The following is a 14,264-nucleotide window of genomic DNA, read 5'->3' as shown; positions in this document are numbered from 1 at the left end:
GTGTAGCAAAATATATCCAGCAGTGTTCCTATAATAAAGTGGTTTTTGATTGAGTGTCGAAGAAACAGAACCAAAGTAATTACTCTGACCAATCACAACAGACGTAAACAGTTCAACGAACCAATCAGAATCCGAAGCAAATACATGTAACCGGCGTCAAGCGCGGGAAAACGCGTGGGACGATACGATTGGTTTTGGTTTGGCTTCCCATTGGTTGAGAAAGCGGCGTGAACTTTGCCAGCCAATCACAACGCGCAAGAAAGCAAAACCAAAGCAATTACCCAATTATTTTCGACACTTAATTGAAAACCGATCCAAAATAAAATAGATTAGTAATTAGTACCCCGCTCTTGTTTCATTCTCCTGCTGTTCGTTACCTCAGATCGTTCAGCGTCGAGTGGATCTGCTGGCAGATGAAGGAATCAAGTTTATTAACAATGCTGAAGTGGGAAAGAATGTGGATGCACAACAGATTTTACAAGACAATGACGCTGTACTGTTGGCCGTGGGCTCAACATGCCCACGCAACATCCCACTGCCGGGTGAGTTTCCTTTCATGTCTAACCCTTGCAAATAAACCAAGAAGACTTGAACGGTATTTCAATTAAAAGTATTTCGAATCTGATCTAAAAACGGTAAAAATTTGATCTTATAAAAACTATTTGAAAACTAAAATTTCGGCAACCTGTTGCATTCACCAGAGTTTGACTTGAGCGGTGCTTCCAGGTAGTGTTTAGTAGTCTTCTTCTTAAGCCTAGCGATTGTAGTGGGACAAGACTCACGGATAACTGCGCAGCAGAAATTAATAATTATTATTATGAAGTGAATCCTGATCGGCACTGACAAAACAAACGAGCGGATGGGGATCTAAAGTTTGATCCCTCTGTCCACCTAAAGACGCCTTTTCGTCCAAAACAAAAACCTTTCCCTGTTGAGACAAAGCTCTGTGAGAGTCTGGACAGAATGCAAAACGACAGCAAAGTTTGATTTTTAAAAGTAAAGAAACCCATAAAACGGAATAGATAAAAACAATACGAAACTGAAGTATAAGGGTCAATGTTTTGCCTCCCCCTATGGAGAAAGAAGAACAAAACGAAGTCTTGTACGAACGCAGTCTGACCGAGTTGCTTTGAACCCACCTCATTATGAAAGCGAGGCCAAATGCAAAGTTTTGTTATGAAAATTAATCTTCATTCAAAAGCAAACAAAACTTATTTTCATATGCATGTAAAGCTGTGAACGTAGCCTCGCTTTCATAATGAGGCTCACAGCAACTCGGATAATGGCCTATTGCTTGTAATTTGAAGAGTAAACTCTGATTTAGTTAATTGTTAAAAAGGGTTAAGTTTCATTCACTTTTGTACTCGTTTGGTCCTGTTTTTCGTATCGCTCTAGGGCGTGATTTGGAAGGAATTCATTTCGCCATGCAGTTTTTGGAGACCTGCCAGAAAAGGCTGATGGGTAAGTAGATGACGTCAGTTTAGGGGATCTTGTAAAGAGTGGCCAACTTATTTGGTGACTGTCGAAACGAGAAGATAATTTTGACAACGTGTCAGCTTATGTTTTTCCGCATCTTGTGCTGCAAAACATTAAAAGAACGTTTTAGTTTGCTGCGTCTCCAGCCAAAACCTCAACTCACGAATTCAGCAGTAAAATAGTACCCTGGCTACCAGAGACTTTTTGTTCTTGCGCGCGTGGGACAGGATCGATCGTCGTCGTCCCCGAGCGGCGAAGAGCGGGTTACAATAGGGCAGGAAAATCCTCTGGCACCCATGGTAATCTAAAAAAAAAAAACGCTCTCAGAAAGCTTGATTGTGGAGTAGTAACGCTGCGTTATTGTGTTCTGTGTTCTGTTGTTACTGTAGGTAACTATAACCTGCCTTCTCTTGATGCCACGGGATTGGATGTTATCATTATTGGCGGCGGTGATACTGGCGTGGACTGCATTGGAACCTCACTCCGACAGGTACATTTATAAGCATTACATAAAGTAGGTTGTGAAACAACTGTAGGCACTGCATTGTACCACGAGGTTATTGTTTTGTGACAACTTATTTTGCTGTTCCCCTCTCCACCAACAAAAATAAATATCATTGAATACACTTAGTTGAATTGTTGCTTGGGAAAACGCTATGAGGAATACAAGTCAGTGAATTGTTCTATCGCATCGCATCGCATTACGTTCATGTCAGTAGCCAGAAACTACTCGAACCCTATCTACTTATTACCTGAAAGTGATGTAATATTCACTGAACTAGTAATCGGAAGGTCTTAGGATCAACTCCTGATAGGAGCACTCGGATTTCCTTTTTCCAAGTATGCATGTGTCACTCACTGAATATTACATCATTCTCATTTATTCATCAGGTTTAAAATATACCACCACATTGATTCCTTTACCTTTCCTGTTTCCCATCCTATAGAATGCCAAGAGCATCACTAATTTCGAAGTTTTGAGCTCCCCTCCCACGAGCAGAAGCGCAACCAACCCATGGCCTCTGTGGCCACGAGTCTTCAGAGTTGAATATGGACATGAGGAGGTATGCGCTGGAAATAACTACATAACGCGCAGAAGCTTTGACCTGTTTAGTCTGAAATGTCAGCCGTCTCCTTCCCCATCCCACAGGGGGCACACCCCCTGTGGGTGAAGGAGACGGCTGACATTTAGTTCATGTTCCTAATTTGCTCAATTTGTTTTCGGTGATTTTCAGATGTAAGCCATATTCCATAGTAAAAAAGAACAGTGCCAGTAACATAATAAACAATAAGAAATAATTAATTTAATAATAATTTTGTAGATTTGTATAGCGCATAATTCCATGACGAGATGATCGAATGCGCTTTACAGTATAGAGACTCTCTCCTGGTCGAATTGGAATTTGGAAACGTTGGTTTTTGAAGAGAGGAGAAAACTGGAATTCCCCAGAGAAAAACTTCTCGGAACAATAAATATAATAATATAATTAAGACTTTATTAACAGCATTTCCACAAAGTGGCTCTTCATCCGTTAACATCTAACTAAAGTTAATTACAACTAGGACAAACTTAAGAAAAACGGTGTTAAAATGAATAACAAAATATGTGTTCCAAACGCTAAATGAAAATGGCTGAACAAGGACGAGAACCAACAACAAACTCAACCCACATATGACGCTGGGTCCGGGAATCGAACCTGGGCCACATTAGTGAGAGGCGAGATAATCCCCCCCCCCCCCCCCCCCCACCTCCCCGATAATCCACCTTTCAGCCAAACACAGTTCGCTCACACATACGTTACTACTCCATCGCATGAAGATAGGCAGGCATGTAAAGCGGTTGTCTGGAGAGGAAACGAATAGTCGGCAGGTCTTCATTTGGCTTTTGCTATTTCGTGCCTTTTGTTAGTCCACACTGAGGTGATCAAGTTGAGCTCCTTTTTGCTAGTATGATTGTAACAGAACCAAGGGAGATGTTGGACGTCAGTTGATGATTCATCAGTCTTGAGCATGGTTAGTTAAGTCGTAAATTCCATGCCTTGCCTGTGAAGACTAAAGAGTGCATGTTGCCTCCCAGTTTTGTAATAACCATATAGATCCTTTCTTGGAAAATTCTCCTCATTGTGTTACAAAGCTAAGCCCGCTTTCATTTTTTCCTGTCGTAGTGGTATTGTTCTAACATCTGTATTTTCTCTTCCTCTGTAGGCTGCTGTGAGATATGGATCCGATCCTCGTGTGTTCAGTATCATGAGCAAGGTATGCCATGAAATCCTTATTCAGTGAAAGATTTTCCGTCATTTGATCCTGGAAAAGACATTGACACAGTTTAAGGTTTTGCCCCCATTTTCATCTCGGTTCCGTGTGCTTTCCGCAATCAGTTAAGAAAAGTCTTCTATGAAGAACAAAAATTTTCGCACCCAAGATTTATTTATTTTGTTTTTTCCAACACATTTTTTTTGGTACAAAGCTCTGAACTTTTCTTTTTTTTTTTGTTCGTGCAGGAATTTATAGGAGACGAACAAGGCCATGTGAAAGGAATAAGAACGGTGCAGATTAATTGGGTGCAGGTAAAATGTTTACTCACTTTTAAAGGGGAAGTATCAGGGGGTTTCTGGTATCTTTGGTTAAAAATGATGAAATAAGACCTTCAATCAGCTGCCAAAAAATTCTAGAATGACAAGTGGAAAGAAATCAACTCAATTCTTAAAGGAACAAATCGTGATCTATTCTAGCGCATTTTGGAAACAAAAATGCGAGAACTTGAAAAACATTAGCCTAACATTTTTCAAGTTTCAATCCATACCGGCCTACTCTGTCTCTGGCCAGAGGCAGTAATCGACAATTTTATTGCATTCGGTCATAATTTATAACAAACTTGACAATTATTTCGTTGTTTCTTCTCACAAACAAACATTTTGGGGTTTTGAAATTGATAGCAAATTTGCGTGATACTTCCCCTTTAACAACTCAAGTCTTAGAAATTATATTTATTTTCGAGGTATAGCCGGGGTAGCTCTAGCTTGTCAGATCATCTGTTTATTCGATGCACCACATGAACACCACATTTTATCCACCGTAGTGAGAAAGAGGGCGACTGGTAAAACGCTCATAATTCTTAGGATACGAAATCCCTAAACACGCTCATAAAACGCACGAAAAAGTTCTAAAATCTTCAAACCCAGCATACACGATGTTGTTAGTACAGGGGGCGAATCTCGCCCAAAAATATGGCTTTCCATGTGCCTATTGGCGATGTTAGGTTCGCAAGGTGTTGTGGTAAAATGTACAGCCGCCATCTTTTTTCCGTACTGCGGATCATTGGTTGGTTTCTAGCTGTTTCCCACCCCTTCCCCCCCCCCCCCCCCCCCCGTGCGCTTGGCACCGTTGATGATCATGGTGATGTATGAGGTAGAAGAAGATTGAATTCACTGTTTTGCTGCCAAGAAAGTAACAAAATGTCTACAATTCAATCCGGTTTACTGATATTGCACGGTCAAAGATACACATTTTTGAGCGCTTGTCCAAGGACAAACAGTCGACCTCCCGTAAGCGACCAGCCAAACTGCCAAGATTAAGTGGTCGCTTACGAGAGTACAAGCAGAGGGGGTCTCTTCCGGGAACAGGTCTGACACATCTACATATTAGAAGAGAATAGCCTGTGTACAGCTGCCCCCTCCCCTCAGGAAAAATCGGGGAGAGAGACGTCTCTCTCCCCGATTTTTCCTGAGGGGAGGGGGCGGCTGTACACAGGTTAGAAGAGAATTGATTGCATACATTTTCCTAGTTACAATAGGATCAGTGCTAGGTTGTCACTAAAAGTTCCTCTTAACCTCTGAGTAACGTGGTATATACAGCGAACATGGAGATCAGACCATTTGATGTTTTGGATATGGGTCGCTTATAGGAGGTAGTCGCTTACGAGAGGTGAACGCACGTGGAGGTTCGACTGTACAGGTCATTTGTCCTTTCGGCTGACCAACCCTACCATTGTTTAATTTTCAGGATGCTACAGGGAGATGGCAAATGGAGGAGATTCCAGACTCTGAAAAAGTCTTCAAGGCTGACCTGGTGATCATAGCGGCAGGCTTTTTGGGACCGGAGAAAACGCTGGGAGAACAGTTTGGAATTAAAAAGGCAAGATAGTGGTGCACCGGCATGGTTTTATACAACTTTTTTTGTCATGTGTTTTCTCTCTCTCTCACTCTTTTACGAGTGCGAGTATTGTTAAATTTGGCGGGTGGATATTGGGTTGGGGTGCACTTAGAAAGACGGAACGACAATCGTTGTGAGAGAAAGTAGGATTTTTTGGACGTTTTTGTCATATGATTAAGTTGATAAAATATCACGTGACAAAACGTCCCGGTAAATCGCCGAGAGCTCATATCTAACGTCGGGACCTTTTATTTTCATATCCAACTAACGAGACGTTTTGTCACGTGATATTTTATCAACTTAATCATGTGACAAAAATGTCCAACACCACTTGACAAAGATTCCGTGAGGGAATCCAAAGCTTGTGCTTGAACATAAATTTTCGTTCCTGAAAACGAAACCTTTTTGTTTGATGTAATATGACAGGATCAAGGAACAATTTTTTCTCTAAAACTTACTAGATATTATTCTAAAATGTGATTGGATTACAACAACTAGGACCTGCAACTATGACGTGTTTTCTTTGTTTCCCTTTTCGAAAAAAAATATCGGGCGACTTTTATCAAATTGGACGACTGTTATCGTCTGATAATCGCCGTCCGACTTTTTAAAACGTGATAGATCAAAGTTCGACTGCCTGATCTTTGAGATGTTGTTCATAAAGGAATTGAACCCTGAGTTAAATACTCAGAAAGACTCTATTTGCGCCAAACTCTTTACATGACTCTGCGTGCGAATACTTCGTTATGATCACATATTTTCGCTTTTATTTGTCTCTAAGGAATTCTTTTACATTTATATTCGTTTTCATTTCGCTCATCACTGACTTGTTAATGACGTTGAGCAAACGTCGAAACGTCGCCGCTTTTAAAACTTTTAAACCAAGATGGTTTTAATTTTTTTAAAGTTTTCAACATTATCGCAATTTTTTATAGTTAAATTGTTTAACAAATCTCTTCTACGGATGTGTTTTGTCATATTCCTTTCACATTTACCACCCTCATCGACAATCAAATCTTAGCAGGATGCAGGTTGTGTGACACATGAACCTCCTAGCTCCCACGAGTCTCCTGTAGCTCAGTGGTTAAGACCTTCCGGTTACTAGTTCGGATGCTCAGGTTCGACTCCCGATAGGAGCACTCGGATTTTTTTGCGAGTATGCCTGTGTCACTTTCTAGAATTCTCATTCATTCACCAGGCTGGAAATATACCATCACATTTATTTCATATACCACACGTTCGACATTCAAAACCTTGCAGTATGCAGGATATTTGTCTCATAAACCTAGTTTAATGGCTTTAGCTCCCACGAGTCTCCTGTAGTTCAGTGGTAGAGCATCCGAACCAGTACTCGGAGGTCTTAGGTTCGACTCCTGATAGCAGCACTCGGATTTTTTTTCCCGAATATGCCTGGGTCACTGTCTGGAAAAAAAAAAAAAAAACTTCTATCAATAAAATTGTTTTTCACTTTCTTTTTTTCGCAGGACCCCAGAAGCAACTTTGCCACTGAAAAGAACAAGTTCCTGACCAGTGTTCCAAGAGTGTATGCTGCAGGAGGTAAGGCGCTGGAGCTTTTAAATTAGACATCTACCAAAAGTTTGCCTTCTGGATTTATTCGTCGAAAGTGTCTTCCACGTACTATTACTACTAGCCTTGGAAAGTGGAGAGGTGGGGGTGGGAGGAATGTTCGAAGTTGCGATGTTGTTTGCTCTTCAGCCTAAACGCGTGTGTATATTTGACATTTCCGCTGATCAAAACGTATGGAAACGGTCGGCTCTGCGATCGTTGCCATTATATGGAAACAGCCTTTTTTGCGATTGTTTGCGATGTGCGATCTACGATCGTCTGCGATCATATGGAATCCAGCCTTTAATTGGAAGCGAGGCTTCGGGTGATTTTATTTCACTGCTTTTCATATGTAGATCATGTTGTTATGCCAACTTGTTTGCATTTACATGTGAATAGCAGTGAGATTTGTATCAAAACAAGGTCACCCTCAGCCTCGTTTCTAATCAAAGGCCAGGTCGCTAAGCACGCACTGTACTATTTGGGCTATTTTAGCATTGGTCTTATCCTCTGACCCCAAACTTCTGATTTTCGTCAGTTCCCGTTTACCGCGGGAATCTAGCAAACGTTTGTCCTATTTGCAGTGTCACTCTAAGGTTGTTCAACCTTACGAATCTTGCAATTACCTGGTTTTTCTTTTCAGACTGTCACCGCGGCCAGTCTCTGATAGTGACAGCCATTTCCGAGGGAAGGCAGGCCGCTCGCCAAATCGACCTCGACCTCATGGGGGGAACATCCCTTGCAGGACCCGGAGGACAAATACACAGTGTCACGCCCATCCCCAGGGGAATTGAATCGGCTGCTTGAAAGAAGCCTGTTCTGGAGCCTGTGAAACCTGAAATAGTCGAGTTAAACTGAGGGATGGTTTTAGTCATTGTTCAGATTACATGCAGCTCGTGTTGATGTGATTTATGATAATTTAAGAAAAAAGACGAGAAAGCTAAAATAAATTATGTCTAACTTAAAAATAATAATATAACGTTATCTGGATTCCAGGGTATTTATTTATATCTGAACTTGGATTTATAAAAACGTTATTTTAATTTATAGCACATCTTGTCCGGTTCTTTAGGTTCACAAAAACTTTTAAATTTGGAAACATTTTATCGGGAAAATTTTTATCAAAGCGTGACTGTCTTGATTTAAAAAATATTTTTCTTTTATTGAGTACAAAATGTAATAACATCGTGTTACCTTATTTGTGAGTTTTTGGTGACTTCCGGGTGCAACTTGGGTCTAAAATGGTGTTTATTGTAAACGTTATTTTGTAGGTTTGTCGATGATGTTGTTTTAAATTCTCTTGTAAATATAAATATGAATGCAGAAGAAAATTAAAGTGCATCTTGCCCTGGACGCCTTCCCCCATTTGATTGTTTAGCTTAGGACACTTGATAGTAAAGAAAGAGTATCCACAAAGTTGTTTGTTAACGTGAATGTGCAGTTTTTAGATGTTACTTGATGTAAGGTGTAAATAAAGGAGGTTAAACTCAAGTTCCTGTTGTTACCTTTAACTTAAAAAGCGTTTTTTGTTCCCAGCCTAACTTGCCACTTCCAATATTATTGAATCCAAAGGAAATAAAAATATGTATGCGCCCAAAAAAAAAAAAAATAAAATAAACTGACGCTACCTCGAGAATGGCCTTTAAAGGAAGTTTGATTTGCTCTGACGAAGGGCTAACACCCTCGTACCTCTTTACGATGGCCAAATTACTTTCTCAGCTGTTTCTGTTAAAAAGAACTGTTTGGTGACAGTAAACATATTTAGAATCGCGTTTACGGCAAACGTGAGATTCGCGCTTACGTTTTCTGGAAAAAGGAGTACACAGGTGAGAATGGTGCAAAATAATTCTGGCCTTTGATGCTAAAGCAAAACTACTCAATTTTACTAAGAAACTGAATACAGCGAGCGGAAAATGTATCAGTTGCTGCTCTTGTCCTGGGTTAAACGCCTGGGAGCTTCCACTCCTTGATAATATTAATAAAACTGCGTAGCGTCTTGTTCATTTGAAGCAAAAGGTTTTGGTATAGTGTAATGCTATTAAAGTGCCCCTGGGACGAAAATTTCATTTTCCATCTTTTTTGCATTTTCGTGTAGAATATGACCTTCTTACTCATGTTACCAAATTTCAATCCTTTACGGCGATTGCAAGTATTTTTTTTTTTTTTAGCTTTTTATTCGAAATTTCACGGCCGCCATTACTCGGCCTTGTTCCGGAAGTTAAGGCTCAAATTACAGAAAGTGACGTCATTGGCTCAACACGAAAAATTCAACATGGCTAATTTTCATATGGATTCTACTTCATAAACTGTATTCTGCTGTTGCGAACTAAATAACAGCAGAATACAGTTTATGCAGTAGAAGGGGAAGCCCTGTGTACAAGCCTACGAAAAGCTTTGCCGTGGTGAATTTTCTGCCAGTCCTCGTGTATCAACCTTCCTCTCCACCGTGGGCAGATATCAAACCTCAGTCCAGCATGTCTGTGGATCTGCCATTCTACCTTCTGGTTTTGCAAGTCGAAACGCTCCCCCATGCTTGGACGAAGCCTGTCAGATCTGCACCTCCACCAGGTGCACCCAGGACTCTGTTGTTAGAATTACCTCAGTTCAAGACATACTGAGTGGTAACCAACGCCTCCCTTTCACCAGCCGCACCACCTGATTGGCCACACAAGCAAAAGTCAATTGTAATTTCTTGCACAAATTCCAATGACGAGCTGATGTCACTGGCACAAAAATTCTTCCGATATAAATCGATGAAATCGGTTAAGGGGGGACTTCACCTAAATTTGAATGAAATTTTCCGAGGTTTAAAGAAGGGATGGAAGAAAGAAAATGATTTTTGGAACACCAACAGACAGTTGATACCCACGCAAGAGCACCCCAGGTTGCTGGTGGACTAACTTGGTGTCCGTCTATTACTTATTAACTACAAATTTTAATTTTAAAACTTCACTAATTCTTCAATATTTCTTATTTCTCTTAATTTTACCAATCCTTCTAGAAAAACTATCTCCTCCCAAATATACCCAAAAATCACCCCAAAATTCACAAAACACCCCACAACATAGATTCACGGGATGAACATAGAGTTTTTGAATTGTTTGAAACGTGAATGAGATATTTCCATTAAAGCCATGTCAAGTGCGGTAAAATGGCGTTTACGTTAAGTCCCCCCTTAAAATCAAGATAAATCGATAAACGAAACGAGTGTGTCATCGATTTCTACCGATTGATCGATACAATCGATATTAAACAAATCCGATTTACCGAATTTTATCGATTTATCGATTGATAGATCGATACCGATTTTAATCGATTGACTACACGGAGTATTGGAGGATTGCATGTGACGTGACGGCCATGTTGGTGGATGGGAATAATAAGATTTTTCTCCTCTGGGAGTTAACTTCCATTTTTATGCAACTATGTGAGCAAATTTTCTTTTGTTTTGTCCGCCAACATGGCGGCAATATAATCCACCCATAGTGCAGGGTAGCCACAACAACACTAAAACAGGTTGACCTTGGCCAAGCAATAGGCCTTATCACGGTTTTCGACGCCATTTTGACGAGTAGGCAAACACGCTTGAAATAACAGTGTTTGTATGGAAATCCGATGCCAAATAATTTTACTAAAACATCGCTTCTGAAAAATTCATGAATTGGAAACTTTTGGCACTAGGAAACGGATTTTAAGAAAAAAATTGGAGGATCAGGCTGTGCCAGAAAGTGTCCAGTCGTGTTTTGAACTTTCCATACATTTGTCTGTATAGCGAACCAGCCGTGAACTGCTACTAAAAATAGTTCGCGGGAAAAAAATACAGACAAATGTATGGAAAGTTCAAAACAAATCGGTGAAAATCGATAAATTAATTTGGTTGGTCAAATCGATATTATCGGTTTTTCATGATCTTATCGATTTATAACGGAAAGTCCAACAGTGTTGTTATTTGGCATCAATCGTAAGGCTCAGACCCTTAAAATTGAAGAAAAGAGGTTTGTCTGCCGCGCTTTAACTTGCGACGATTTTCCGGAATTTATCAATTAGCTGATATATAGCGCGAAAGCAGCATCTCAAATCGTTAAGATCATGAAAAATCGATAATATCGATTTGACCAACCAAATTAATTTATCGATTTTCACCGATTTCCGTTATTAATCGGTAAAAATCACTTGATAGATACCGATTTTTATCGATTGACTACCCCGGCAGTGGTATCTAGTGCATCTCCGTGGTGACAAATAGGCTCGCAAAGCGTGCACATGGCTACTGCTGTGAAGGTTGAAATACAGGCTCAATTTACATAGCAATTAGCAATTTGTCTCAAAAGGGAATCGACTTATCGTACTATTATACGAAAGACAGTTCACAAAATAAAATCGGTGAAATTGCAGTTCCTTTATTTAGGTTAAAGAAATAAAAGAGGATTAAATAAAAGGGGATGTTCCTTTGGTATCCCCTGTCGAAAGCAATCATGATGTGATTTGTGCTCCAATATCAGGAAAGATAACAAGTCTCTTGGGAAGCGTTCTCCGCAAATTGCAGCAAACGAGACTCAAAATAGGCGAGAGTTCTTTCGTATTTAATGCATAAACATATGATTAAGTTTGTAGTTTCGAACATTTTAGTACACAAGTATGAGGTTAATTTCAGCGGCAGCATGGAATTCTTGTTGCGATATCTTGCTTTGTAAGGGTTATTGGCCTTGAACGAGGGGATATATGGATATATGATACATTCCCCTCGTGGCGTGCCTCGTCATAATCCCCTCGTCCGTTGTTATCAGCTATTGTTTTCAGCCCCGCCCTCCCCTTTTACAACCAAAGCCGCACCCAGCTTTTCAGACAGTTAGTAATTGACAGGGGCTATTGAATATATTCAAACGAAAAGAACAAAGGAAACCGAGCCAACTGAAGAATAAGATAAGATTTTTCCCCACAAGTTTAGATTGCTGATAGAAAAGAAGTACACTGAAGTTGTATATTCAAAACCAATTATCTTAAGTTAGTATTAGAAACAGTAATAAGATATAAGCTTGGACAAGCTTGTTAATTTAATGATAAGTATTCCAGCCTTTTCTTGACGCCCACTACTATGTAATAACTAATTACGGGGGATCTTTACAAAAGCTTAACAGAGCTTGCTTAAGATCTCCTTGCCTCTTAAAATAAATGAGTTTTGTGAAAACCTAATAATACATGATGTAAAGGATGTAAGGCAAAAATAAAGAAATTCAAATTCATTTCGTTAAGTGGTCGTTTCTAGCTTTAAGCACAATTTCGAACGGGTCAGTTTCTACGTTTAATAGAATGCGAGATATTATTTTTTTTTTTTGTCTGATTGAGCGATATATTTGCATCATCTAGTGTAAGGATTTCCGGAATTCTTCGGCTTTGAAGCGTTTTTCGGATTCTAGCAAATAAGCCTCCAATCGACGAGAATTCTTTCCTTAAGACAAAACAAATGCAGCATAAAGAATACAGATATGACAGTAATTAGTACTAAGCAATTCTTATTCCAGCATGCAAACCGTTCAAAGACCGTTGTCTCGTTAGTAAAAATTATGGTTGAATATAAATTTGACCATTTACAGTTATTTACTTGCGATGATGCTTTGTCCGATTTCTCGTGATTTGCATCAGCAGGGCATCATTGCTATACAAAGTAAATGAAATGTAGTGGAGCTCAATCACCGCAAACGATCCCCGTCACATATCAGTCAAGACAGTATAGAACCTGCAAAAATTTCTCCTCTATAGTTCAGAGGGCCGTCGATAAAACCAGGAACATGGAACATTCAGGAACATTCCGGAACATCCCGGAACACGGAAAAAAAATTAATAAAAATAAAGGAAAAATGAAAAAAAAAGTGTGTATATTTATTTTATCCAAAAAAAATTCATATAAGAAGAAGTACGGAGTAGGTGGGACGGTAGTATAAATGGGGTATGTACTTCATGTATCCCTTATTATAACAGGGGATATATGAAGTACCTACCGTAAATGGGGTGTTGTAACTGACCACACTGAATGAAGGCGCAAGTACCTTCCCGCCATTTGCAGCACGTGCTTATCGTCCGCTACGCCAGAAATGGCTTAGTTCCGGCTCGGCTGACCAAAAAATCAATTTCCTACTGTATTTCCTGATGTTCGGAGTGGAACTAAAAGTCGTTCGCACAGTCTTTTTACCAAAACCCTCCCGGGCTTCCCGCGTCCTCGCGTTCCGTATTTGTACTCCTTTGTTGGTCGTTCGGGAGCTTGGACCGGTTTCTCGAACGAAAGCCTCGAAAACTTCTCTGCCCTTCCATACTATTTTCAATGGATTTTATCTTAAAAACAAACAGGCCTAACAGGAAACTTTGTTCATATGAAAAAAAGTTACATGATAGAGGTTGCCGCATTCTGTTGATTCTCGGTTTGATCTGTATCATGTCGCTGTCGTGTTAAGTTTTCTACGCAGTCCGATCAGCCTTGCAGAAATTTGAGTCATTTACATTTTTGGCTGATTAGATCTTTCACAGATCCTGCGTATACTTGCAGTATTTTCGTTGTGCTGTTCCTTGCAGATTGCTTGCTTTTACAAAGCTGTCCTCTACGCTTATAACTATTTTTTGGTCAGCCGAGCCGGAACTAAGCCATTTCTGGCGTAGCGGACGATAAGCACGTGCTGCAAATGGCGGGAAAGTACTTGCGCCTTCATTCAGTGTGGTCAGTTACAACACCCCATTTATCGTAGGTACTTCATATATCCCCTGTTATAATAAGGGATACATGAAGTACATACCCCATTTATACTACCGTCCCACCTACTCCGTACTTCTTCTTATATGAATTTTTTTTCGGATAAAATGTAATTTCATTTATATAAATATACACACTTTTTTTTTTCATTTTTCCTTTATTTTTATTAATTTTTTTTTCCGTGTTCCGGGATGTTCCGGAATGTTCCGGAATGTTCCATGTTCCGGTTTTATCGACGGCCAGTTCAGAGCCGATGTCGGTATTGAAGAAAGCAATAAACAACACAAAATTCGATCGTGCAACTAACATGCAATTTTAGAAACTTCCA

General features: G+C 39.9%; 1 protein-coding gene across 1 annotated transcript in view; it reads left to right on the top strand.

Moving 5' to 3' along the window:
* Positions 1-8,685, top strand: part of LOC146483663 (uncharacterized) — a 66,171-nt gene extending 57,486 nt beyond the window's left edge. The window contains exons 53-61 of the mRNA XM_085105811.1: positions 383-542; positions 1,396-1,461; positions 1,866-1,966; positions 2,424-2,540; positions 3,682-3,732; positions 3,978-4,043; positions 5,479-5,610; positions 7,113-7,185; positions 7,838-8,685. Coding sequence (XP_084961937.1) covers positions 383-542; positions 1,396-1,461; positions 1,866-1,966; positions 2,424-2,540; positions 3,682-3,732; positions 3,978-4,043; positions 5,479-5,610; positions 7,113-7,185; positions 7,838-8,001 — 930 coding nt within the window. The 3' untranslated portion in view covers positions 8,002-8,685. The remainder of the gene's footprint in view (positions 1-382; positions 543-1,395; positions 1,462-1,865; positions 1,967-2,423; positions 2,541-3,681; positions 3,733-3,977; positions 4,044-5,478; positions 5,611-7,112; positions 7,186-7,837) is intronic.
* The last annotated feature ends 5,579 nt before the right edge of the window (positions 8,686-14,264 follow it).

The sequence above is a fragment of the Pavona decussata genome, unplaced genomic scaffold (assembly GCF_977016875.1).
Source record: "Pavona decussata unplaced genomic scaffold, jaPavDecu1.1 SCAFFOLD_38, whole genome shotgun sequence".
Lineage (NCBI taxonomy): Eukaryota > Metazoa > Cnidaria > Anthozoa > Scleractinia > Agariciidae > Pavona > Pavona decussata.
Note: the sequence above shows the minus strand (reverse complement) of the source record. Positions and strands in the feature narration are given on the sequence as shown.